At 41.8% G+C, this 23,276-nt stretch overlaps 1 protein-coding gene across 1 annotated transcript in view; it reads left to right on the top strand.

Annotated features, from left to right (window-relative positions):
* Nucleotides 1–23,276, top strand: part of GLIS1 (GLIS family zinc finger 1) — a 201,371-nt gene that overhangs the window by 99,576 nt on the left and 78,519 nt on the right. Inside the window, exon 3 of the mRNA XM_026086952.1 lies at nt 1,222–2,323. Within this exon, the coding sequence (XP_025942737.1) occupies nt 1,222–2,323 (1,102 nt within the window). The remainder of the gene's footprint in view (nt 1–1,221; nt 2,324–23,276) is intronic.

Consider the following 23,276-nt stretch of genomic DNA (forward strand, 5'->3'; position numbering starts at 1 on the left):
TTGCACACAGCTGTACTGTTTCTTGTTCCCAGACCAGCAAAGCACTGCGTGGAGAAGCCATAGGTCAAGCCCTGCCATGCTTCAAGAATATGTAAGGAACACCCACTGGTCCTGAGAAACAGAACACAGTTGAGTCATCCACAATAATCGTGTGTAGTTGAGGTAAAATGTTTCATTTTAAGGCATAAACCAATCACTAACTGCTTGGACGAAAACGTTAGGAAGAAAGGTTCCTAAATGCAGTGTTTTTCTGAAGTGGCTGTTGGGGTTCATTAATGCTCTGCTTCCGAGTGACTGGATTCAGCACACGTTTGGAGGCAGGACAACCTGCACTGGGTCATTCACCTTCAATGTTTTGGTGTCTCTAACTCTGTTTTATCTATGGTATGGTCATGAGGAGATAGATGTCAAGGTGTTCAGGTCGAGAATCTCACATCTAAAGGCTACTTTGGCACTTGTTTGTTTTGTCTTGTTCATTTGCTGCTTTTTACAGTTGCCAGGAGTTCTGCATAAGTGATTTTCAATCTTTTTTGATTTGGAAACCCATGTAGGTTTTCATGTGGGAGATATAAGTGGGGAGACATGGACTCCAGTTTAAATGTATTGGTTTGGGGCTTTTCTTAGTTATCTTGCGTAGATCTGTAAGAAGTATACAGTCAGCTGACCTCTCATCGACTCTGGACCACTGGTTGGAAATGCCACGTTCTTTCTATGTATTCCTTTTTTCCTCACTGATTATTCTCCTTTAACTGAATGAAGGAAAGCATCTCTCCAAAGTGTAAGCAAAACTCAGCTGACCTTTTCTGATTTGTGTGAACAAGAACGCCAAGGCATTTTCCCAGTGTGCTCTGAGGAAAATGCCGATATTTGAATAATTCAAAAATGCCCAAAGCACTCAAACTTCATTCTCAGCTATTGTTTTGCCCAATCTATTATGCATTGAAAACCTAGATTGTGATTGATGAATTGCTCGTAGCAGTGGAAGGGAGATTGTCTCTTCTGTGTGTAACCCACTGTGTAAAATTAATCCTGTGTAAAACGATGCTGCCTTTACAAGGATTGTAGAGGAAGCGTTGCAGAATTTTTTGATGTAATTGCTGCATTAGGCAGGCAACATTCAGCAGAGAGCCTCCATTCTCCAGGGCTTAACAAAAGTTGTGTCTTGTAAAAAATCATAAATCCTGTGGCAGTTAGCGATGCTTAATGAAGACTGTATTGCAGGTCGCCCAGGTTTCCAGACTCAGTAGATGCTGCCACTCCATGCCTGAATGGAAGTCACCCGGCTCAACATATCAAACAAGAGTGCCTGAGTGATTATAAGGTTGTGTCTGAGGCTTCTCCACATAGGAGGATTACGGAGGGGATGGAGCTGCGAGCCTCCGGTAGTCTGCATCCTGAAATAGACCTAATGAATAATAGCTTTACAAATTCACTTTCGTCTTACTTGTTTAATAATGAACATAGCTCCTCCCTGGGTCCCTTGTCACTTGGCACCCCTCAGCACTCGGCCAGGCTACAGTCGAGCAACCTGAAGAAGAGATGCATCTCTGTTGTGCCGTCTTCAGCTGAAGGAATCGATATTACAGCTATCATCCGCACATCGCAGACGTCACTGGTCACCTGTGTGAATGGACTGCGGACTAATTCAGCTGGCATTTCCTCTCATCCTGTGGAGAGCAGTCATCACAGTGCTCAAAAATCCTCTCGGCCCCAATCTTGCTCTCAGCCTGGAAATCCTTGCAGTATTCCCTCCCCTCCAGCATGTCTTGTACCTATTGCCGCTGAATGTGACAGGGGTGACTGTGAGCAGATACAAATGCAGCAAGTGGAGGAGAATGGAAACCTCAGCCTTATGATGAATGGCACTAGCATTCCTCATCAAAACGCCTCGCACAGCRCCCAGAAGGTGAGTTTCTTAAAACAAGAACCAGCCGATGATTATTCCTCTACTTCTGATCTTTTCCGACATCACCAGGGGTTGCCTCCCCCTTACCATCTACATCAGCAGCTAAGCCAGACTCAAGGGACACTGCCTCACTTACATGCCTCCATGTCTCCCAAGTCCCTTCAGCCCAGCGAGGGCGATGAACAAGACCTCAGCAGTGGCAAGCAGATCTGTCGGTGGATTGACTGCAGTGCCACGTACGACCAACAAGACGAACTGGTCAGGCACATAGAAAAGACACACATTGACCAGCGGAAAGGAGAAGACTTCACTTGCTTTTGGGCAGGCTGTGTCCGCCGGTATAAACCCTTCAATGCTCGTTACAAACTGCTGATTCATATGAGGGTTCATTCCGGAGAAAAACCAAACAAGTGCATGGTAAGTCTGGAATATATTTGTTTGAATAGAAACATACTACTTTGCTCTCTTTCTTGTTCTCTCTTCAATATTATTCCAATATAATTATTGTGCTTTCCTGTAATTTGGTCTGCAGCAGAGTAAAGGAGAACTGGAGAAAGACCTTAATCTAGAAGGAAATGTTTGAGTAAGAAATACTGTAGTTCTTGGAAAAGAGGTTCAGTTTCCTTATATGAGAGCTTAGTGCTTTATTTTTTTTTAATATTCATTAAAGCATTAATAAAGTGATGATCAAAGCATGCAGCAGTCATTTAACGTAAAACAAGTCACTGAGCCTCGGGTGACATTTTTAATCAAGAAACACAAAACACATCTAATGAAATTCTTTTCATTCCTTCAGCTGAACAATAACCCATAGAATTGTGAGTGCAAAAGTTTCAAATGGTAGTTTAGAAATGAAAAAGAATCTTGCTAAGGGTTTTAAATAGTTAAAAGAATAGAAAGAGTATCTTTAATTAGATTTTCAAAGGTTTTTAGGGGCTTTTTAATTTGCAAAATGGAGCTTTAAAAATAAGTGAAAACCATTGTTCTCGTCTGATCAAGAAGATGTAAACAACATCAGCGTTCCAAAAAGAGAATCTTGGGAATAGCACCATCTCTGCATCTGCCCACCATGATGACAATATGGCCAAACTAAAATAAAAGTTAATGACTTCCATTAAGCTTTCCACATGTTCGAAACAGCGATGATATAAGACCCTGACTGAAACAGATGAAGCAAAACAAGTTTGACATAAGCTTCTAAATTGGGCCATGAAATTTAAAAAGTCGTATTTGTAATACACACATGCGCCTGTGTGTGTGCACACACACGCACACACACAAAAAAACCAAAAGGAATGATTATGGCAGCAGGTTGTGTTTCTAGATAGGCATCATTTTCAACTGTATGTCTATTTTGTTGTTTTGATCAGAGAATGATATAATGGAAAATTTTTGTAAGAAAGTTAGATCAAGACAAACTTTTCCATGGCAAGCTGTGGCTTTCTGTGGAGTAACAGCAAAATATGTTTATATGAAAAGCTTGCTCTTTTTCATTTGTTCAAGAAAATGCTTGCTGGCCTGCAACAGTTTTGGAAGGGGGAAAGGAAGAAAAAAACCCACAGTATTCAGAATGTTTTACTTTTACAGAGAAAAACATTCTCTGTAAGTGGTCACCCTGATTTTCTTCTTACTTCTCTTGGATAAATGAATAATGTTATCTTAATGTCTGCCCTGTTCAGTGGGTATTCCCTAAAATAATACTGGAAACAATGCAATTATTTAGAGATCATCATTTAATTGTCCAAGATAAAATGGAAAGTCTCTAAGATTTACCTGATTCTCTTCTCTTTGAGCAAGAGAACTGACTTGCTCATTTCCAGAAATAGCTCAATCCCACTTGGTAAAAATGTAAACGACTTYGAACTTCCTATGAATATCTTTTGTCCTAAATCACCAAAGGATAATGAAAGTTAGTTGCTTCTTTCCAAACAAAARTGTAAATAAGCCGTGAAAGCGTATAGATTTTATTTTAGCCTACTTTTTGTTTTTAATGTTTTTAGTCACCTACAAAGAGATCAGTCTTCTCCCTGCTTTCATCTCCCAGTTTTTAAAGGAAGTGTTTAAAATGATTTAGCTGGTTAGCTTTGCTATGATGATGAGAGATTTAGTAGACCCCATACATGGGGGGAACTTTTATTTTTTCTGTAAAATGCATATTTGACAGGTATTGTAGCAGATTTTTAATGTTACATTTCCGTTCTTACGGGAAACTGCACAAACCAGAGAAGCTAAACCATGTAACATCTTAGCAAACACTAAAAATTCCCTCCTTTCAGTTACTATGTTCGTAAGAGAAGATTGATAACTTCTCAAGGTTTAGCRTTGTGAACAGGTTGAAAAAGCCGTTGTATCTGCCATTGTAGGCAGCCTTCGTAGCACTGTATATAGCCTTGGCATGTGAGTGCATGAAGGTCCTTTTCATCCCAACTGATATTGTAGTTGTTCTAATACGTGGGACGCCGCGGTCGGAATTAGGAGCTTAACATCGCCGAACCGTCAGTTAACTCCTTTATCGCCAGAATAACACCCTGCCGCTGTCAGCAGAGGTGTCCATGTTACCCAGTAACACACAAGTGTTACAACCTGGAATCCTGTGCTGGAGTAAAACTGGATCCAAGTGAGCACATGAAAAATACGTCCTCTTTGCAACTTTAGTTTTCTGCTCTGGAAAAACCTTGATCTAGCAGGGACGAGATCTGAAGCTGCAACACGGCTCCTTAAAGTTATTAATATCAAGTGGGGATTATTTGCCCAGCGAATTCCATTCCACTTTCAACAAGGGTTGCTGTGCAGTGCTTCATTGTGCTCTGATGTCATGTCATTTTAAATGATGGCTTTTCTTTTGATGTGGTAATAATTGTGCTGTTACTCCTGCAAATTAAGAAGGCARTTCATTCTGTGTCTATTGAGGGCTGAGATTTTGTTTCATTTTTGCTGTAGCCCTGCTAAAGTAACTTTACATCTCTTGGTATTTGTAGTGGAGATTTTCTTTCGCTGTTCACAATTACCCATTGTACTTCCTTTTTAAGCCGTTGATTTTGTTCCCCTCTGCAAAATTACTAGCTGACTATGTATTGAACTGCTCAGGAGAGGCTAGCAGCAAGCAGCACCCCGCCCTCATACATGAAAGCACTTTTCCATGTAAAATTATTAATTTCTTATGACAGGCTTTGCTACTATGTACCGTAATAGACAAAGGAATTTTGGAATTCAGGCTACTTGAGAACAGGAAATACATGAGACATTTTGATTGAAAAGTAAATGGTTCACTAAAACTGCAGTTAATCCTTTTATTATCTTTCCAACAGCAGTTTCCACAATACTTTCATGAGGTAAGCTTCCTCCAGTCCAACTGTAACACTCTCAGCATTACAGCTGGTTTAAATTTAGCTAGCCTGCTTCTTTCTTTACTGCAGACAGTCGACAGGCAAAACAGTATCTGGTGTAGAGAACTCCCAACGTTTTGAGTACGTATTCTGCTGTGTTTCCTTGCCAAAACCTGCACTCTGCGTATTCTGTTTTCATATTCTGTTAAATATTCTAATTAAGCGGTGCCTTCTCTTCATTGTGTCCCTCAGATTGGTTTTTCCTTGGGCTCTGCAAGTAGTCTAAAGGAAACTACCTAATCTCTTTGCAATATCCTGTTATGTTTCATACTTAACTCATGTTATTTTAGTTTTATTAAATTTGGGGTTCATCTGCATTATAATCAAAAATATATCCAACAAAAATAATGATGCAATGCCTTTAAGACTTTAACTTCTGAAGATTAATTTCATGCTTTTTTAGATTTGATGTCCCAGACAATTGGAATTTTGATTGTCTGAGACAGCAAAAATTAGCAAGCTTAAATAGTTTTTATTCAAAAAAGAAAAGTTTCTCATAGTTGCATCTTTTGCTATTTTTCAGTACTTTGGTGGGTAGAACCCTGCTGATCTTCAGATATCATATCCTCAGTTTAAGCCTCTGTTTGCAAATGTAAATACAGAGCTGCTCATTTAGTTGTCTAGAATTGTTTGATTTGAATAAATGCATACTTGGCTTACCAGTTTGTCCTCTTACACTCTTGTGGCTTCATAAAGAGTAGAAAATGAAGTTCCCATCACTGTATGCATACGTGCTCAGGGAACCTATGTTGCAARCCTTCACAGACATGAGCAAAGGTAAGTATGTTTGTCCTTATGTAATTTCTACATGTGCAATTTGTGTTAATGGAAATTGGGTATCATAACTTGTGTGATATCCATGAAAGGAGATTGCCAGTGGTAATAGCCATTGTTAATGTCTCTTATTTCATGTATCTTAAAGAAACAAATGCCTCCTGAACATGTTCTAGACCTGTTTGTCACGTCATGCTCCTGCCTAGATAGTTAAGATTGGAGCAGAATCTTTTTTCTTGCATATATGCAAAATACTCAGTTTGGGAGCAGTCTTGGTGCAATGATTTGGGTGCTACTGTTGTACACAGTGAAATTCAGCAAAAGTGCTGTAAGTAATCAGTTCTTTTGAATCCCTAAGGGAGTCATACTATAGGTACCCTATTGGACCTGGGGAAATTGAGACGTGGAGAAGATAAGTAACTTGCCTAAAGGCATCACTAGGCAATTTCAGCATTCCAGACCCAGATCTTATGTTCAAATCACAACATCACACACGCTAACCATTGGCTGTTCTACCAATGAAGCAGATTTTTGTACAGATCACATAAAAGATAGTGGTCTTGTGGAACTTTTTGTTATTTTTATTGTGCCTCTATGACGTAGGTGGTTTGACATGTCATAAACCTGTAAAAACTTTCATCTGAGCACCAGAAGACCCCTCTACATTTGTAATACATCATGGGCAGCAACCCACTATTACACTTACAGGCAAAAAAGGGCCTACTGAGCAGATTGGTATTATTGCTACTGCTACTAAGGAAACGAGTGTGGAATCTCTGTTCTCAGTAGACAGCAAGTAATACGGGGACTGCAGCCAGTGGGGAGCGTGTATTTAGCAATGCATGGTGAGTAATGAGCTCTCTCGCTATCTACAGATGAGACTAAGGGACAGTCCTGCATCTGCGGGGAGAATAGGTGTAGATGCTTTCAGTTACTTCACCTAAACAATAAGCTTCCTCACCTGACTCAAGGGAAGGCTGTGAGGGCCTGCAAAGTGTTTTCAGCTGTCCAAGTGGAGGGTGTAATGCACTGGTGCCAGAGGAGTGCTTTAAAAAACAACTTTAATATTAGCCTTCTTTCTTTTGAAGTCAATAGTGGGAAACATCCATTCTATCAAAGCTGCCTTTCCAGTGATCTCTCTTTATATTAGGTCTCTCTGATGGCATTTCCCAATACTGTCAAGGAATTGGAGCATTAAAAACACTTGGTCATTAGAGGAGAAGTAGACAGCAATTCAGTGGTTTGGTAAAGATGCAACATTTATTTGTTTATGAAAACCACTACAGATTATGTGACAGGACAGATGGGTTTCAACATGCCCCAGCACTGGAGGACAGGCTGGCAAATAGCTCTAGGCTTGGCTCCACATCAGCTAATGCCCAGTGGCAGCTGGTGAGAGTTCGGACTCCTCCGTGTGAGTCTGCGGAAGAGCTCCAGGCTAGCAGATCCTGCAGAACAGAAGCTGTAGAAGTTAGCAGCCTCGTTGCCTCTGCGAATGGGACTGTGCCTTGTTTCGCTGTGGTAGAATGGCGACGGCAATTTGTAGCTCCTAGTGCTGGCAGGAGGTTTAGTGCAAAATGCTATGGTGTCCTAAGGGCTTTGAGAGCTGCCTTCTGGAGCGGAGCTGCAGAAGGAGGATCTGCCTGTGTTTTCCCTGTGTGGCCGGGGATTGCTGGCCTTCCGGGCGTTTGCTGAGGTGCATCTGCTTTAGCAGGCTGCTAGAGAAAGGCGAAGGATGTTGGGCCRCATGGACCTTTGCTCTGATCGAGCAGGGCCATTTTGTTGTGCTTTTGCAGCAGTTGGATGTAGGTTAGGTCTGGCGGGAGTGCTCTTGAGTTTTTGTTTGCCTGAAACTAAATGAATGCAAATGGCATAAATTCTGACTATTGCCAAAGAATGGTATTCAGGTTCACTTGTGTGCCTTAAAAATTTTACATAGGACACTGAAGAGATCCTGATAAATGGGATATGCATAGTTAAAGGTATAGCATCTGGCTTCCACGGGGGGCTTTGTAATACATACCTTTTTCTTCCTATGAGAGACTTTAATTACATGAGGTTTTATTTCATTTGACTTGGCAAATTATTCAATAATTGGGGACCCGGTTAAAACATAATCGTTCTGTTTGTCTGCAGTTTTTCTGGCATATTTATACAGAGCTAGTCACCAAGGCAAGTAGATTTGGTGGTCACTCAGTCTTCTAAGGAATGAAATGGGGTAGTAATATCACCACAACATTTACTCACCCTGTGAAACTCACTGCCTTAGGATGTAATCAAATTAGTTAATATTATTGTGTTTTTCCGTGCTGGGTAATTTCCTCTAATAATGCTTAGTATCTGCTCAAGCTAAGACGAGAGGAATAAGCAGACACAGTAGTTTAGGGAACAGATAGCCTTGTGGCACAAGGGTGAGTATTTTACTTTTACATTCCATATTAGAAGTTTACTAGGTATTCTAGGCTAGTGTTTTCAAAGTAATATCATTGCAAAACAGAGTTTTGAGAAAAAAACATTTGTGAATCAGGGTCACATTCAATTAATGAATAGATTTGGCAAAAGAAATGAGGGGGAGGCAGGGGACTGGACTGGAGGGTTTTGTTATTGTTGGCATTTTCTGAACAGTGTAGCATTTTGGAAATAATGAAATATTTCTATATTTTAATCCAACCTTCTTGACTTTCCATTTCAGAATGAAGAGAGTTAAACAAAAGGTTTTTTTGGTGGTTGTGTAAAATCTCTCCCAATTTAATTTATTCAGTGTTTTTATTTTGCTAGAGCAGTCCCCAAACAATTCTATTTCAGCTCATCCTGGAGTGATTTCTCCCTTCTTCAGTGTTTTGATTTGACTACTGAAAAATCTATTATTTACATAACTCCAACTGTGACATGATGATCTGAGWAGAGGGGAAATGATCCATCTTCCTCTGAAGCAGCAAATATTTGTCAGAATCCTAAATACTTTGAGCTATTGAAAAATACCCAGCAATGATCTGATCTGCAGGGAGGATCTTATCTTTTTATCTTAAAAATTGTTCCCTGCAGTGCCTGTGCTGCTTGACACCTTTATGCCCCATAGAAGAGGCAGTTGCATCCGAACTCCTCCGTACCAAGAAAAGTCATTCATGTTCTTTGTCGAATGATGTAGCCTAAAGTATGCCCAGCTTAGAAGCTTGAAATTTATTAGTTGTGACCTGCAATGTCTGGCTGCCAGAAAGCAAAATTCTAGGCATTGCTCCGAGATCTTTTTGGAAAATTTCYCCTAGGCTCCTTTCCCCTTCCCTTTGCCCAGCTTGCACACAAAAAYGACATCTCATTACCATGTTTTTAGCCTTATCCCCCTGTCACAGAGAACTCAATAAGTAGTGATTCTTTCTCATTTTAAGACAYGGAGAATTATTTCCAGCTCTGTTGTGGCCTGGCTCTGGATGATAGTCCACATGCAGATTTAGTCAAACCCCAGTCTCAGYACAGACCCATAAACCTCTCATGGGGCATCACCTTTTGAAGATATCTTGCAAGCAGCCTSTAACTCCCAATTCATTCCAGCTGCACAAGATCACTTTCTTTGCCACGCAGATCAATGAATTGTATCAAATAATCACATCTGAGGATGCAAAAAGGGAAAGGCTTTTCAGCCTCCAAGCACTAGCTTTGCAATAACTCTTCGGGATTTCTGTTGCTCGCCATTCCCCATGTAGCAAAAGTGTGACAAGATTTCTCTCTCACTATGCATCCTGTCTGGGACTGAGCCGTCCATCACTTTCACTATATGAATCTGCACCGGAGTAAAGCTGAAGTGATATACCCTCAGCTAGTCAGACGCATTCCCCATCTAGTCGTAAGTTTTGCAGGGCAGTAAATACAACTGTGAACTACCTGCTTCCTGCAGGAATATCTTAATACACCTCAAGAGTATCTCAAAGATGTGGCCAGTGGTTGGGTCCTGAAACTGTAATTCTSCAGGGTCCCAAATCATTTCAGTAGGGTGAGTTGTCTCCAGGAGAGCTGGGTAAGAATACTGCTGTAGGCAGTGTGCAGTAACCTAATATCTAGGAGCAATGACAGAAGTTTTTTTTGTTTTGTTATAATTTCATTTTTTTAATTGTGCATCTGAATATTATTAATCTTATCATTTAAAAGGTGGAGAGCTTTAAAGTTCCAAAATTTTAAACAAAGTCCTCGCGATTGTGTTCTTGAGGTTAAGTGCTTGGCTTTATTTTATTTCTGTGTATGTGTTCTGCGGGGATTATTAAAAATGGTGTGGAATTGTTCTGAACTCTCCGTGATTTAGCCTTTCTGAACAGCAATTAACCTCAAGAAAGAAAAATAGCTTGAATCACCTGGTGGAGAGTTTGGTCAAATTAAAAAGCAGTAAAATTAAATATTGTTTAAAAACTGTGCCAATGATATACTCATTAATATCTCTTATTAGGCCAATACATTTTAATGCTCTGTATTAGTGAAACATATGTCATTTAATAAAAATGTTAATCTGCATTTGCAGGCAGCACAAAGGCTGTATAGCATAGTCTCAGGGGAGAAAGAGGAATTTAGTGCACATTAAAAACTTTATGCAGTCATTTATGCAGTTGGATCTCAGTTCTAAATGTGATGAATTTGCTTGTTACTTCAGGGCAAACGAGCAACAGTTAGCCTTTAACAATCGGATGAGAAATAAAAAGCCATAGTTCCCCAAAGCAGGGTGTTTATATCAGCTTGGGCTTCACAGTGGGCCAGAGTCTGAAACCTTCACTTGCTTGTTTAGCAAATAGTCCAATGGGCCTAGTAATAAAATCATGTGTTATTTAAACTTAGTATACCAAAATTTACCTTCTGGCCTCTGACACTTCACATTCAGCATGATTTTCAGAAGCAGACCCTGGTTTTGGATAGCTCTATTTTAGAGGTCCCCCGTGTGGATAGGGCATCTCTGAAGTTGAAGTCTTGTTTCTTCAAACCAGAGTATAAGTGAGTTACTGAAATTTCATGAGTACTTCTGGAATTTTGATCTTATATCTTTTCTTCCTCAGTTTCCTCACAARTACAGTGAAATAAATCTCTCTGGAGCATAGTGAGGTTGAATAATCCCGGTGAGTTAGTGAGGCCAATAATGCATCTATAATGCTATTTTGCATCTTTAATGGCTCCTTCTGCTGAGAATCTCAGAGCTTTTCCAAGCTGCAGCCTGTACAGCATTCCCTTTGCGATGAGAGCTGCTGTGCCCAAATTTCAGATATACATAAATTCATGCAAACTACTCTGCTACTTTCTGTCCCTGTTTACATTGGTGTAATTGTGAAGAAACCCTGAATATACACCAGGGTACATRAGCCCAGAATGGCTCAGCCACAAGGTGCCAAAAGTCACACAGAATCACAGAATCGCAGAATGGTTGAGGTTGGARGGGACCTCTGGAGATCATCTGGTCCAACCCCCCTGCTCAAGCAAGGTCACCTAGAGCACATTGCACAGGATTGTGTCCAGACAGCTTTTGAATATCTCCAGAGAAGGAGACTCCACAACCTCTCTGGGCAGCCTGCTCCAGGGCTCTGTCACCCTCACAGGAAAGAAGTTTTTCCTCATATTTAGATGGAACTTCCTGTGTTTCAGTTTGTGCCSATTGCCTCTTGTCCTGTCGCTGGGCACCACTGAAAAGAGTCTGGCCCCATCCTCTTGACACCCTCCCTTAAGATGGCAGCACAGCCCTCTGGCGTATCAGCCACTCCTCCCAGTTTGGTATCATCAGCAAACTTGCTGAGGGTGCACTCTGTCCCTTCGTCCAGGTCATTGATGAATAAATTGAATAAGATTAGACCTAGTACTGACCCCTGGGGGACACCGCTAGCTACAGGCCTCCAACTAGACTCTGTGCCGCTGATCACAACCCTCTGAGCTCTGCCATTCAGCCGGTTCTCAATCCACCTCACTGTCCACTCATCTAACCCACACTTCCTGAGCTTGTCTATGAGGATGCTATGGGAGACAGTGTCAAAAGCCTTGCTGAAGTCAAGGGAGACAACATCCACTGCTCTCCCCTCATCTACCCAGCCAGTCATTCCATCATAGAAGGCTATCAGATTGGTTAGGCATGATTTCCCCTTKGTGAAKCCATGCTGACTACTCCTGATCACCTTTTTCTCCACATGCTTAGAGATGACATCCAGGATGAGCTGCTCCATCACCTTTCCAGGGATGGAGGTGAGGCTGACTGGCCTGTAGTTCCCTGGGTCCTCCTTCTTGCCCTTTTTGAAGACTGGAGTGACACTGGCTTTCTTCCAGTCTTCAGGCACCYCTCCTGTTCTCCATGACCTTTCAAAGATGATGGAGAGTGGCCTGGCAATAATGTCCACCAGCTCCCTCAGCACTTGTGGGTGCATCCCATTGGGGCCCATGGATTTGTGGGTGTCAGGTTTGCCTAAATGATCTCTAACCTGATCCTCCTTAACCAAGGGAAAGTCTTCCTTTCTCCAGACTTTCTCTCTTGTCTCCAGGATTTGGAATTCCTGAGGGCTGGCCTGAGCAGTAAAGACTGAAGCAAAGGTGGCATTCAGTAACTCTGCCTTCTCTGTATCCTTCGTCACCAGGGCACCCACCCCATTCAGCAGCGGGCCCACGTTTTCCCTACTCTTCCTTTTGCTACTGATGTATTTGAAGAAGCCTTTCTTCTTGTCCTTGACACCCCTTGCCAGATTTAATTCCAAACGGGCCTTAGCCTTCCTCATCGCATCCCCGCGTACTCTGACAACGTTCCTGTATTCCTCCCAAGTGGCCTGTCCCCCTTTCCACTTTCTGTATACTTCCTTCTTCTGGTTGTGTTTTGCCAGGAGCTCCTTGCTCATCCATGCAGGTCTCCTGCCCCCTTTGCTTGACTTCTTACTTATAGGGATGCACYGATCTTGAGCTTGGAGGARGTGATGCTTGAATACGTACACRTTGAGTCCCTGGCAGAAAAGGCAAGAAAAAGAACTACTTCCTGAAGTGTTTTCTCTTCCACCTATTTTTTAAAGTTGGTGTGAGGCCTGAGACTATGCACCTCTATTGACAAATAGTGCCTTCCACTTCAGGGTATTRCTCACGTGAGTAAGGGTTTGCAAGACTGGGATTTTTTTCAGCTGTACAGTGGTTTTCAAAGAAAATGTTGCCACTGCAGAGTGCTCAGCACTCTGTATTTAATCTTCAGGACACTTGTATTTTCTGTTTTTGAATAACTCAAAAGGGGCTTCATTTCCAATAGCTGTAAATTTACATCACTGACATCTGTCATTGCCTGACTTTTCTGTTCACATCCCTGGGCTGACTGTGGAATCAAGGAACAATATGAGTTTCATTCCTAAGTCTGCTTTTGTTGTCTATAGCAATGTCTTCCCTCGATCTCCTTTTTTRTTGTTGTGTACAGATAACATATGTGTGAAGGGATCCTACACTCAGGTACGGTGTAACTGCAATGTTAAATAATTGATCTTGATCTTTCTTTTGAAACTGCATCCAAGCCATTTAAAAGTGGGAAATGGAAAAAGCATGTTCTCATAATCCAGCTCAGTAAAGTTTGCACAACTGCTCTTTGTTTCATCATCCCTACAATAAATCTTTCATTTTTGCCAGTTGAGAATGCCTACTAAATCTGCAAATGATTACTTCCCTGAATTGTGTTGGGATTCTTGCAATACATTTTTCTTACATGGGTAATGATAAAATAAGAGTCCATCAAAAATATTTTATTGCCTGGCAGAGAGCCTTTTATGAAATGGTTTTGATTCAAGGAGATTCTTCCAAGTGTTTTAGAACTGTTGCTTACAACTTTCCTTTAACCCTTGCATGGAGGGCTGCCAGGCCCTGGGAACGTCAGAAACAAAGTTAAGTCAACAACTGGTAGAACGTGGGACTTGGGTATCAATTTAACCTGCAGCCCTTGGAGTCGGAGCGAGAGCATGCTGCTTCAACATGTACTTGTAAAGGGTATTATGTTACTATTAGATTAGAAAGCTGATGAATGTCAGACTGATGGGAACCTTGTAAAACTAATCTGCTGTGTCCATGTTGATATGATTTCACTCTCTGTTTTAGTGAGAGAAAGATGGAATATTAAAAAAAAGAAAAACATAAAGCAAAAGTGTTAGAGCCTTCAGGGTCACTGAGTCCAACCTCTGCGATCCCGGGTATCATGTCACATTACATAATGCCATCAGTACGCCCCGAGGGACAGAATACCTGTATGTCTGTGCCTCTGAGAAAGATATGGTGTCAACACCTTGACTGGCAACTCAGGATCTTTCAAAGTCATGTGAAGCAAATCCTGCCTTATTTTTCCCAGTTTCAAAATGGGTACAGCTACATTTGTCTGCCCATGGGCAGTAACTGACTGGCTGCAAGGATTGCTTTGCTTTTCCTTATGAAGTCTTAACCTGGCTCCCCTAGATCTCAAGYGCACTGTCTCCATGTAAAACAAGGCCCACGGGGCTACTCCTGGCATGGCACAGTCATAGTGCATGAAAATGCACTCTAGTACTGCAGGGAGATGGGGTCTGGCARGAGATCTACCTTGTGATATTTGCTTGCACTCACAGCACACCAGCAGTAGACCTGACTCAGTGTGGGATGCTCTCAGCAAAACCACATCTAATGTTTGACAAGTTGCCRCTTGCCCACTTGCCTCCATGCAATAAATTCTCTCCCCAGACAAGACATGGGGTCTTACTAACKTAGCGCTGAAAAAGCAGAATATGTGAAAAGATATAGAACTATCACAGTTATTCGCAGACTTTCATCTTCCTGCACGTCCTCAAACATTATGACATTTTTAATTGCATGGTCATGGTGATCTCAGAGTTCACTGTTTACAGTGCTTTGGTCTAACTAAACATTTCTAGCTTGTGTTTTGTCTTCAAGAAGTGAAAAGCTGACAACAAACACACAGAAACCTCACATGAATCAGATACGCAGAGCCCATCAGCCTAGTCAGTGTAAGTCTTCCAGCCAGGTGGATGCCAAATAGCATCCTTTCCATTTCAAAATGACAAATCCTCCTCTTGTGTCTTTCTTACTTTGGAGCTGAAATGGTGTCTCGGATTATTATTAACCATTTTTTTTCAAAATTTGAAAGGAGAGGAATGGAAGGACTTCCAGGTGAGAAGAGGCTGTGCTGAATTTAGAGGGAGAGGTATCGGAGGGACACAGAGAACATCTGACCAGGGACCAGAGACCATGAAAGGTCAGGTGAGGGATTCTGTATCATCTTTCCTCACAAGTGGATATTGAAAAGCAGCAAATTTAGTACTTCTTAAAGGAAAGAGCACAGAGCAAAGTGGAGTGATCGGAGTGGAAGGAAGCCTTGTGAGTCGAGGGTGTTCTGTAACTGGGCTGCGATATCCCATACCGTCTCTCGACTGCACTTAGACAACTTGTAGCCGGGCCGCTGGAATGACAACATGTTTAAAACATGAGTATTTGTAGTAGCATTACTTCATTTCCAGTGCTGTAAAAATACCATTCACCTAATGGGGTAGCAGCCTGCAAGTTCTCATGATTTCAGCTGTTTTGGAGTTACAGGAGTTCTGTTCCTTCATGGCAAGYGTCCATCTCTCATTTTAGCATCTTTGGCACTCGCCTAAAGGATGGGAAATTAAAAAATGATTAAGGGGACAGAGAGAGTCTTTTAAGGAAAGATTAAAGAAATTAAGCAAGGGCTAGGGGGGAAAACAAGAGGAAAGGGAGGGATTGTTTAGRCGAGGGTAGAGAATATAAGTAGGGATAATCGGACAAAATCAGACAAAGGAAAAATTCAAGCTAATCTTTCAGTAAAGGTTTCCTAATAGTAAGGTGTATTTTAGAGTGGAACAGTTTCACAGTGGAAATAGTGGATGCCCAATTGTATGAATAATTTAACCTAGACTGTGAACAACTGGAAAATATATTGTAGAGAATCATCTTGAATGTAAACTAGGTTATTCCCAATTTCTGTCATTCTGTGAAAATCATTGATTGAGTCATTAGGCATAAGATAAGGGCCTATATTAACAGGCACAGGAGAACAGTTTCAAGCCTTCAGGTGTCTGCACTCTTATGATATTATTTGCTTATTTTGTCCTCCTGATGTTGCTATGAGGTAGCTGGGGATGGCCACAAGGCAGGGGGTGCTCAGCATTCCCTAGGGTTTGGGCCCCACTGTCCTTCCATGCATCCCATGGCCAGAGCATCTCACAAATGGATGCTTCCCTTTCACACTGGAAAATATGAAAGCAGGGATGACTGGCTAGAGCAGTCAGTTTACCAAGAAAGATGCCTTCTGTTTTGCCTTGCCCTTACCAGACTTGACCTTTATAGAACAAAATGTTTCTTCTCACCATTCTTCGCTTTGCTTTTCATTCCAGTGAATGCTAATGTGGCGCCAAGACATTGTGCCACAAATGACTGTGCCATGACATATGGATATTTTATTTCTGCTTTGAAACCGGGCAGATAAAGACTGTAGGTTGAGCACAGCAGCTTGACCTGCAAATTCCTGGTCCAACTTCCTGAAACGTCAGGCAGTAAAATCCAAGTTTTGGTCTAAGTGTGATGTTTCAGTGTGCATTGAGCAGTGTCCCAGAACCTGGGGGGGTTGCTCTGTGTTTCGGCTGGGGAAGGGCACTGGGCACAGCTGCACTGTGGACATGGGAGCTGCACAGCTGGGGAATCACCGTCAAGTGTAAAAACAAAGTAAAACCTTGGGGGACAGAGTGAGGATCAGCTCCTTCCTAAACACATCCACTGGTAAATCTGTACCTGGGCCTRTGTTTGTCAGTTCATCAGCATCTCTGAGGAAGATAGACATGGCAGAAAAGAAAGATAAAGAAAAGCAGGAGAATGCTGCCTTCCTATTTACATTTGGCAGGGACTGAGGTTCCTTGCAAAGCTATTTGCAGATCAGGAAGTACAGAGCACACCCGCTCTSTATTTGCTTTCAGTTTTTGCACCAGCCGTTTTGAACAAGTTGTTTGTCTTTGGGAGGTGAAAGCACTCCCTTTAAGAATTTGTCTAATGGATATACRTAGGCAACAGAGGACTGTTTTTGCAAAACACCAGAGGTGCAAACTTAGAAGGTAGCTTAAGCTTGTTTTGAATATTTCAGCTTGTTAGATATAGGCTCTGTACATGGAAGTTGTTTTAGGAAAATCTGCGTTGAAACACATCTCTGAATGGCAAGAGAAAAAATTGGGTATTGCAGTCATCCCAAATACTTTCAATTTTGATTGTTTATAGCAACGCTGACAGAAACTAACACTATACACAAAACTGGTTTTGAAACTACCCTTTTTTTCAGAGTTAATGACCCACARGCTAATGGAAATTCGCCAGTTTTTACCAGCTGGGATCTGGCCTGATTTTGCTGGGAATGAAAAGTGCAAGGCAAAGAAACGGTTGGGATTTTGAAAGTCTGTGATGGTTGTCTTCTTTCATTATATAGCCTTTGCTTTTTTGTATGTTGTGTTTGTGATTGACCTGTACTTAGCAGAAATGCCTGCTCTGTCCACGGACAATATAATACACTCAGCCAGGAATTCYCTTTGATAACTGCATTTAGATCCACTTCTGTGAGAACCCAAACCCATCCCAGTCCGTTCAAGAAGTCTYCTACTGGAGCATGGCTTTACGGATCCCCTGACAGCTCACCTGCTCTAACTCCATCCAGAAGAGGGTACTCATATGCATTTTATAATATGCTACTGGTTTATTGCACTYGGGTCTTTCAGAGCCATACCTCGGGACTTCCCACGTTACAGGCACAGCCGGTTTGGCTCACATGCTTCACCTGGAAAAGGCAGGCTCTGTACCTGAGTGCATTTGTTCCTAAAATCAACAAAAGAGAGTGAGYGAGCCATTTATACCAATTATATTAAACAAAAAATCCCCTAAAGGCAAGACTTTATACCATGCATTATATTCAGGCAAGTGTGGGATCATTAGTGTCACTCATAGTAATTTGATTTACCCCCATGGCTTCAAACAATGCATGGCTCATAGCCTTGTGAATTGGTGTGCATTAAGAATTACATGGCAGCCCTGCATTTTTAGAAGGAAAACTCTTATGTTTTTTAGTGTCATGAAGGTTTTATTGTTRTAGAAGTTTCTTTACAAAGATAGATGTTACTTCAGTTCACACTAAACAAATTGACTCTGGAGTTTTCAGTCTCAGTTTTCCAGAGACAAATTGTGAAAGCATCTAATTGTAGCCTAAACAAAACCATATTTTTCATAAAAACATGGCAATTTATCATTCTAAGTCTATGGTGCTGTGCCCAGGAACCATTTCAAGTACAAAAATCCAGTGTGCAAAATAGCCACCTTAGACAAAACAAACGATCAAACCAGTATATCAAATTGAGTGCTTTCGATTGCAACATTGCACTGAAAATGTTGTCATTGTTTAACTCTCTGTCCCTTCATACAGTCAAAGACACCAAAGTACACTTARGAAAATGGTAAATACAGAATACTGGCAAATTTAGCTTAAATACAGTTACTAGTAGAAAACTGTAATAAGACTGTCTAATCCAGGACTGATTGCAACCAATTTTAATTTAGATTGTGAAAGATGAAGAGCAGAGAGCCTTTAAATCCTGCTTTCCAGTTCTTTCCTACATTTGTGAGCGTACAGTGGCTTTACTCATGGTCTGAATGTGGTTCTGATAAATTTTGATAAATGTTTTATAATGTTATTATAGAAAYGGACACATCATTTAGCTATCAAATTGTTGGGTTTGTTTGAGGGGAAGAGAGGATGGTGAGAAGGACTGAGAGTGAAGGGGCTGGTTATTCTGCTAAATACAGAGAAATGTTTGCTGCYGAGAGGGCAGCCCTGCTGTTGGACATGCTGGAGCAGTCACAAAGGAGCCGTTGCAGGTCTCGGGTGGGACTGTAGCTGCGGCAGTGTGGGCTGGCGAAGTGCTGCTCCCCACACACCCACCTGTGAGGGTGCCTGAGCACTGCAGCAGGCTGCCCAGAGAGGTTGTGGACTCTCCACCCTTGGAGATATTCAAAAACCATCTGGACAGGCTCCTGGGCAACCTGCTTCAGGTGACCCTGCTTGAGCAGGGGGGTTGGACCTGATGATCTCTAAAGGTCTCGTCCAACCTCCACTGTTTGGTGATTCCGTGATTTGCATGCTGCTCTGGCCCGTCYGCCCCGGGCAGACAGTGACCGTGGGACACTGGGAGGGAGAGACACCTTCGGGTACCAAGGTGTCCCCCAGCTGCTGTCTCTTAGGGCAAGGCAGCATCYCCATCCTTCATGCATCTGCATGGAGCCTCCCCAGCAACAAACTCCAATCCTCTGCCAGTTCCTGAAGCCAAATTTCAGCTGTGCTGAAAGCAGGTGTAAAACTCTCCTTGGCCGCAAATGAGCAGGAACACAGCCAGGGTCTGTGTGATACAAGCTTGATTAATCAAGCCCCAGTTCACTGGGAGCTGGACAGGTGGGTAACTGTCCCTGGGCTTCGCGGTACTGCGGGCAGCTCCACTGCACGGTGCCCCTGAGGGCTCCTCTCTGTAAGTGCCCCAAACACGTTCGAAAACAGGGTGATTTGATCTGGGAGGCTTAGAAGTTTGCARCTCAGCTTTAGGGAAGACACATGACATGAATCATCCAGGAACTCTGTTCTTCAGTGAATTTGCTGGTAATTGCACACTGCAGTAACGTTAGTACTAAACAGGATGAGACGTTTATTACAGCGAGTCATAGCCCACTGCAGGCCAAGTGTTCCTCAAATATAAGCAGACAACTCATGCCTGGCTGGCTTTGGGGATCAAAATGGAGCAGGGTGGGGGGGATATCTTACTTGCATCTATCAGCAAGTAGTCCTAGGARAAGAAAGGGACACACGACTCCTTTATTCCCTCTTCCTCTGTAAATTTGGCCCTCTCTGTTTAATTGTGGCTGCAGAATTTAGCTTTGCTGTGTAGTAACTGTTTTAGTTTTTGGTCTCAGGTTATCCAGGAAACAAAACTTATGATAGGAATCAGAGCGAAAAGGACAGTTCGTTGTTTATCAGTGCAGTGTATCAGTCAATTCAGGAATAAATAAAATTGATGGCTGGTAGTGGTGCCGAGGGCAATGTGTTAGGTGTTTCCCCCCTCTTCAGCAGGCTYCTGAGGGTATTGACATCAGGGCTGTGATGTGCTCACAGCCCGGTGAGCCAGTGGGCGTCCTGAGGGGGTAGGATGCAGGCTTGGAAATACCAGAGATGGGGCAGACGGGGCTGGCACTCGGCACAGGAGCGGGGCCAAACGTGGTCAGGTTCATGGTCAAGATGTTTCTGATCTCGTTACCTCCTTGGTTGCCACTTTGGGCTTTAGCAGCAGAGTGTCCTATGCAGTGGTTATGTTAGAAGTGGGCTTCCTATGTTTGTTCCTGCTCTCTTCATTAATAGTAATGGAGTACAAAAATCTAGCTCTTTTTTTGTTATCAAAATAAATACAGTCTTCAGGACCAGTTGTGGTCGTATGTGGACTATATGAACTGTGCTATTTAAATATTTGCTCATAGCACTACCCYGCTGCTGCCTTATTAAGCCTTCTAGAGCACTGGCTCCAATGAGGAATTAAGTTCACTTGGAAGGGAAAGGATTTCTCCTTCAGTTCAAAAGCTACCCATCACGTTTGGAAAGATAAATAGGAAGAGAAGACAGACAAAATGTGAAGAATACGTATACAAGCTAACAGGCTTAGAACAGGGAAAATAAGAAAGTCAGAGGTTACATCATGTTATTGTAAGAATACATTATTTTGTTTTCAAAACTGTTATTCAACAGCAGGATGAATCCTTGACTCATCTAGTGTTTGAACTTCCAAAACAGCTTGCGGTTGTTCCATCATTCTTCTCACACGATCCCAAAAGACACAAAAGTTAGAGGCAGTGATTAATCTTTCTGCATTAATGGCCTCATCCAGCGTTTACTGATGTCAAGAGAAAGCTCCCTCTGTGCTTCAACAGACTTTGGAGCCGGCCTGTGATTTTTCATAATTACACACAAGCAGCAGATGAGAAGAAAGTTAGGAAAATCTTTCCAAGTCCCGAAGAGCCGATTTAAGAAACTGCTATATTCTGCTATATTTATATCGAAAAACCTTAAGATGTACTTAGAAATACACAAACACATGGTTTATAATTCACTGTGATCATTTCCTACCTTTGATGCTTTGCTTTGTTTAACGAGTTGTGTATGTGTATACACAAGAGTAAATACCCTAATCCTAATTGAAGATATACATATAGACGTTTAACAAAATGGATTGCTTATATAACGCCATAAAAGAGCATAGTGTTTGTGTGTAAATTATATTTCTACATAAATTTCCTACAGTATATATGGCCAATGTAAATAAATTCTTGTCACGGTAGTGGGTTTTATCTATATATTTGCCTTTATAAACTAGCAGGTAATAATTTAATAACTAGCAGGTAATAATTTAATTCAGAAGGTCCTTCCAAAAATGCAATTAATGTCTTTTGTTATAGTTTCCCTGGGTTTAATAATCCCCTCTTCCAGATTTACATTGGTTTCTGGAAAGTAATGCTTATTAGAGTGTTTTTCCAAATTGGCCACAATAATCCACTGCAATCTGCCAGCTGAATCATTGCTATGCTTGTGAAATTGCCAGCATCGCCTGACAGTTATTACTGGGGTAGGAGGGGAGGGGGAAAGGGAACGAAAGTTTCATAATATGTCACTGTTACTGATACCTTGGCTATGGGTCTTGTATTTGGATTGAAGTGTTTACCAAATTCTTTATGAAAGATTGAATGCCTGGTGATAGATTGGCCGTGGGGCTATAATGGAGACAAGAATTTAGTAATTTCATTAGGCAATTGTATTTYATTCTGGGCATATTTTAAAGCATATAAATATATACGTGTGTGTGTGTGTATATATGTATGTATGTATGCATTCCCCCCACTCCTCCTCAGCCTGATTCTTGGAGAAAAGGGGTTGCAGGGCTGCTCTGGCCTTGCTCAGGTGTTGCCGCTCCAAAGTCTTCCTGATGCAAGGCATAAAAGTCATTTTGTCTTGGATTTTTTTTTTAATTTATATTCTTGCAGCCCCAGCCCTTTTAGCATGGAAGTTTTTGCCTTTTGTTGTATACCATGGGCTGAAATAGTGGGCACCCGCTTCAGTACAGCCAGAGAAAGAACAGATTCTGAAACCTTCTTTCATTCCATGACTCGTGGTTAAATTTTCCGTGTGACAGYGATAACTTTCCCTTAGGTACTAGCTAGTGCAAAAGGCACATCGCTTTGGCGATATCCTTCTAACCTTTTCTCTCCCCGGGCGTTGCTTATGGGGTCACCTCGGGGGAGCTTTGCTGGTGGAGGGAGCAGGCGCAGAGACGTGCTTTGCCGTTTCTGCGTTGGGGCTTGTCCGTGGCAGGCTTTGACAGGCAGCACGTGAAGGATCGGCAGTGCTGTTTACGTTTGAACACCGGATACTGCAGTTAGCGCAAGCTGACAGGCCTGCAGGAACAGTCATCTTCAATTTTTATAGCCTTATAATTTGTAAGACAGTTTCTATTACTCTGATTGGAACAGAGATGATGTTTGCAGTGCCTGATTATGCCATTTCAAACATGAACATAAATCTCATTTTTTAAGGGGATTCTGTGGTTTTCTTGGCTTTATGGATTTTTTTATCCTCTTTTATGCATTCTGCTAAATTAAACCAAAATAAAGCCAAGGAAAAAAAATGATTCTTTACAGCAAATTCATTTCTTGTATCCCTTCTTTGGACAGGAATTTTCATCAGGAGAAAAGGATAGAACATTCTCTTTGGGCTTTGCCTGCTGATTTACACTGCCCTCGTTATAAAAGGCATAACGATGTCCAATAACTAGGAACAGGAACTGTAAGGAAAAGCTTTGTAATACAACGCCACTCCCCTTTTTCACTAATGACTTTGTTGGTGGTCCAGAAAATGTGGTGGTCCAAAATGTGTTAGATGATTCTTGGAGAGAAGGATGCAGCTTCTTTTGTTTTAACACAAGTCCAGGCCTACGAGGGTATCAAGTAATCTTCTGCCATGACTCTTAGGTGCACTGAGCTTACTACAGAAAGAAGCAGATTAAGAAATGGTAGCTGTTGTTTTTCCTACAAAGCAGACCTTGGATTCTGGTGGGGTAATTTATAGGGGATGCTTCCAGCTACAAATACTGACAAAATGCTATAGGATTCTGTTGTAT

The sequence above is a fragment of the Apteryx rowi genome, unplaced genomic scaffold (genome assembly GCF_003343035.1).
Source record: "Apteryx rowi isolate R43461 unplaced genomic scaffold, aptRow1 scaffold_7, whole genome shotgun sequence".
NCBI lineage: Eukaryota > Metazoa > Chordata > Aves > Apterygiformes > Apterygidae > Apteryx > Apteryx rowi.